Below are 2,961 nucleotides of genomic sequence, written 5' to 3'. Positions count from 1 at the left end.
AATGTGTGGTGCATAGGTTCTACCGTTGATAAATCGGAAAAGGGTCAAAAATACTCTTAACGTATTAGAAATGGTTCAAAAATACCCTCCTTCCACCTATAAGTTCAAATTTGTCCTTATTGTTATTTTTAGGCTTAAAATGACCCTCTCTTAACGGAAAGATGACATGACATTAATGGATATTTTAACATTAAGAGCAAATTTGAACTCATAGGTGGAAGGAGGGCATTTTTGAACCATTTCTAATACGTTAAGGGCATCTCTGACCCTTTTCCGTTTTAATTAAACATGTATCATTTATTTAGTCTGAAAAAAAGTGAATTTCTTTTACTAAAAATTGAAAAAAATAAAAATATTTTTTTTCCAGTTTTTACAAAAAAGCTACTTTTAAAAAAGCTGAAAATATATTTTCTAAAACAATATTTTTGTAAAAACTGAAAAAAAAAACTGAAAAGCAATTTTCTAAAGCAATATTTTTGTAAAAGCTGAAAAAAAATATTTCTTCTTCTTCTTCCGACCTTGTTTGTCCATATGCTTTATGAGTTCATTTTTTATATATATTTTAGTTCTTCTAATGAGTTAGTACATCAAAACTGAAATATTTTTGTTTTTTTTTTCATTTTTTAGTAAAAATAAATTTACTTTTTTCCATACTAAATAAATGCTACATGTTTAATTAAAACGAAAAAGGGTCAGAAATGCCCTGAACGTATTAGAAATGGCTCAAAAATGCCCTCCTTCCACCTATGGGTTCAAATTTGCCCTTAATGTTAAAATGCCCATCAATGTCGTGTCATCTTTTTGTTAAGAGAGGGACATTTTTAAGCCTAAAAATAACATTAAGGGCAAATTTGAACTCATAGGTGGAAGGAGAGCATTATTGAACCATTTCTAATACGTTAATGATATTTCTGACCCTTTTCCGTTGATAAATTATACCACACTCACAAATTAGTTGAGTTAATTACTTTATAGGAGTATGAATTATTTACATCTCCATCTTGCTTTATTTAGGTCCAAGTATTCAAAAAGTTCATCTTAAATGAACTATTTTGTCTAGTTCGATCATTTAGTGCTCTTTCTAAGACACAACGTAGCTCAAGTGACTCATGTGAACATAGACGGAGTTAGGATTTGAAGTGTGTGGGTTCTAATTTTAAAATAAAATACTGTTTTCAGCAGAAATCGAACCCCTATCTTTCCCAGCGAACCCATAACCCTTACCGTTGAACCAAGACCCCTTTTGTTACTGGGTTCGGCAGTATATATTTATATAGATTTAATAAATATTTCAATACAAATACATGATTGCGAAAAAAGTTACTGCGTTCGTCCGAACCCGCACCCACTATTATAGCTCCGCCCCTGCATGTGAACGGTAATATTGTTCTATATCATTCAATTACAGCCGAGGAAGACGTCGTATACATAGAAAAACAGTCCCGAGATGAAAGACCATTTGTTGTATTGGCCGTCAATGCACGACAATCTCCTAGTCATCATAATTTAGGGCCGATTATATTTTTCTTTTTACTTTTTCTATCGATATAAATATGTTATACACTAATTATATATTATACATGTTATGTATGAATTATATATATATTTTAAAATAATCGACAACTATTTAGATTAATTATTCAAAACTAAAATCTTTTGCTATGACCCCTGATGACGTGGACCACAATAAAAAGCGTACTGAAACATGGGCCCAATAAAGCGCTCTCCAGGCCAACCCAATATGATTCGAATATACGAAATCCTCGTAAGATCTAACAAATATCCAACTCAGTCCAGCCCAGTAGTATCCCACTCCCGCCGACTAATGAAATTCCATAGTTAAATTGCGCTTATATAAAATCTCAATCAAGCTTTTCATTCCATAGCGGCGGCGCGTGTAATTTTCTGCAGACGTCATGTCGGAACGGGAAGCTCTACCGCCGCTATTCAAGCAGAAATCATGGTCTCCCGATATGCTTCGAGAAGAAGCCTGGCTCAAGCGAAAAGGAAATTACCGCTCGAAGCTCGCCGACCGTCGCCGATCGAAGAGCGTCACCGACGACGACCTCGAAGAGCTTCGTGCTTGCTTTGACTTAGGTTTCGGGTTCGATTCGCCTGATTTGGATCCGAAACTCACCGAAACCTTTCCTGCTTTGGAGCTATATCAAGCTGTGAATAAGCAGTACGGTTATACATTATCTAGATCTTCTTCATCGTCTACTGTAGCTTCAGATTTTGATACGGCGTCGTTTGTTGGAAGCTCAAGCTCTATTGTTGATCCAGGTAAATAGAAACTTCTAGAATTTTCTTGTTTCTTCACAAGCCGAAAATTGTTTTTCTTTTAAAACTTAAATTCGTGTTTTTTTAATGAATTACAGGTGAGGATCCGGAGATGGTGAAGACGAGATTGAGACAGTGGGCACAAGTTGTGGCTTGTTCAGTACGGCAATCATCATCATCTTAAAAGGCGTCTTCAAAAATTCGAAGAAAATTTTCAGCAGATTTTTTTTTACGTAAAAAAATATTTTTTAAAACAAAATTTTCAAAATTTGAAACACCACTTATTTGTTCCTTTCTCTTACTTACGGAAAAAGCAATCTCTTTACTTCCAAAAATCAACTAGGTACTAATATATTGTAAGCATTTATTTTCTGCACTTTTAGAGATTTAAGTGTAACCATTTATTTTTTTGCACTTTTTGCAAGTGGTGGATATTACTATTATTCTTGGTATATAATAACATTGACATGTTCGTTCTAAGTTCTACTTAATATTCAATACTATGATTCAATCTATCGCAATGGCATGTGCTAGCATTTTATTTTTGCTTTCTCGTTTTCTTTTGTATTTAATCTCTAGCGTTTTAATGACTGTAAATATCTCTATGTTTCAATTACTTATTTTGTCCATTTTAGAATCAGATCTAAAATAGTCAATCTCTTTTCAAGATAAATATTTAGG

General features: G+C 33.4%; 1 protein-coding gene across 1 annotated transcript; it reads left to right on the top strand.

Annotated features, from left to right (window-relative positions):
• The first annotated feature begins 1,752 nt into the window (after positions 1-1,752).
• On the top strand, positions 1,753-2,760 carry LOC104113484 (uncharacterized). The gene is made up of 2 exons (XM_009623660.4): positions 1,753-2,283; positions 2,379-2,760. The coding sequence occupies exons 1-2, from the start codon at positions 1,917-1,919 to the stop codon at positions 2,462-2,464; spliced, it is 453 nt and encodes a 150-aa protein (XP_009621955.1). The 5' UTR covers positions 1,753-1,916; the 3' UTR covers positions 2,465-2,760.
• The last annotated feature ends 201 nt before the right edge of the window (positions 2,761-2,961 follow it).

The sequence above is a fragment of the Nicotiana tomentosiformis genome, chromosome 10, assembly GCF_000390325.3.
Source record: "Nicotiana tomentosiformis chromosome 10, ASM39032v3, whole genome shotgun sequence".
Taxonomy (NCBI): domain Eukaryota; kingdom Viridiplantae; phylum Streptophyta; class Magnoliopsida; order Solanales; family Solanaceae; genus Nicotiana; species Nicotiana tomentosiformis.
Note: the sequence above shows the minus strand (reverse complement) of the source record. Positions and strands in the feature narration are given on the sequence as shown.

What these genes read in the sequence shown, in the direction of transcription:
- LOC104113484 (XM_009623660.4), top strand. Translation starts at nt 1,917, where the DNA reads ATGTCGGAACGGGAAGCTCTACCGCCGCTATTCAAGCAGAAATCATGG. An exon ending in AAGCTCTATTGTTGATCCAG is followed by an intron (nt 2,284 to 2,378) that starts GTAAATAGAAAC and finishes AATGAATTACAG; the next exon opens with GTGAGGATCCGGAGATGGTG.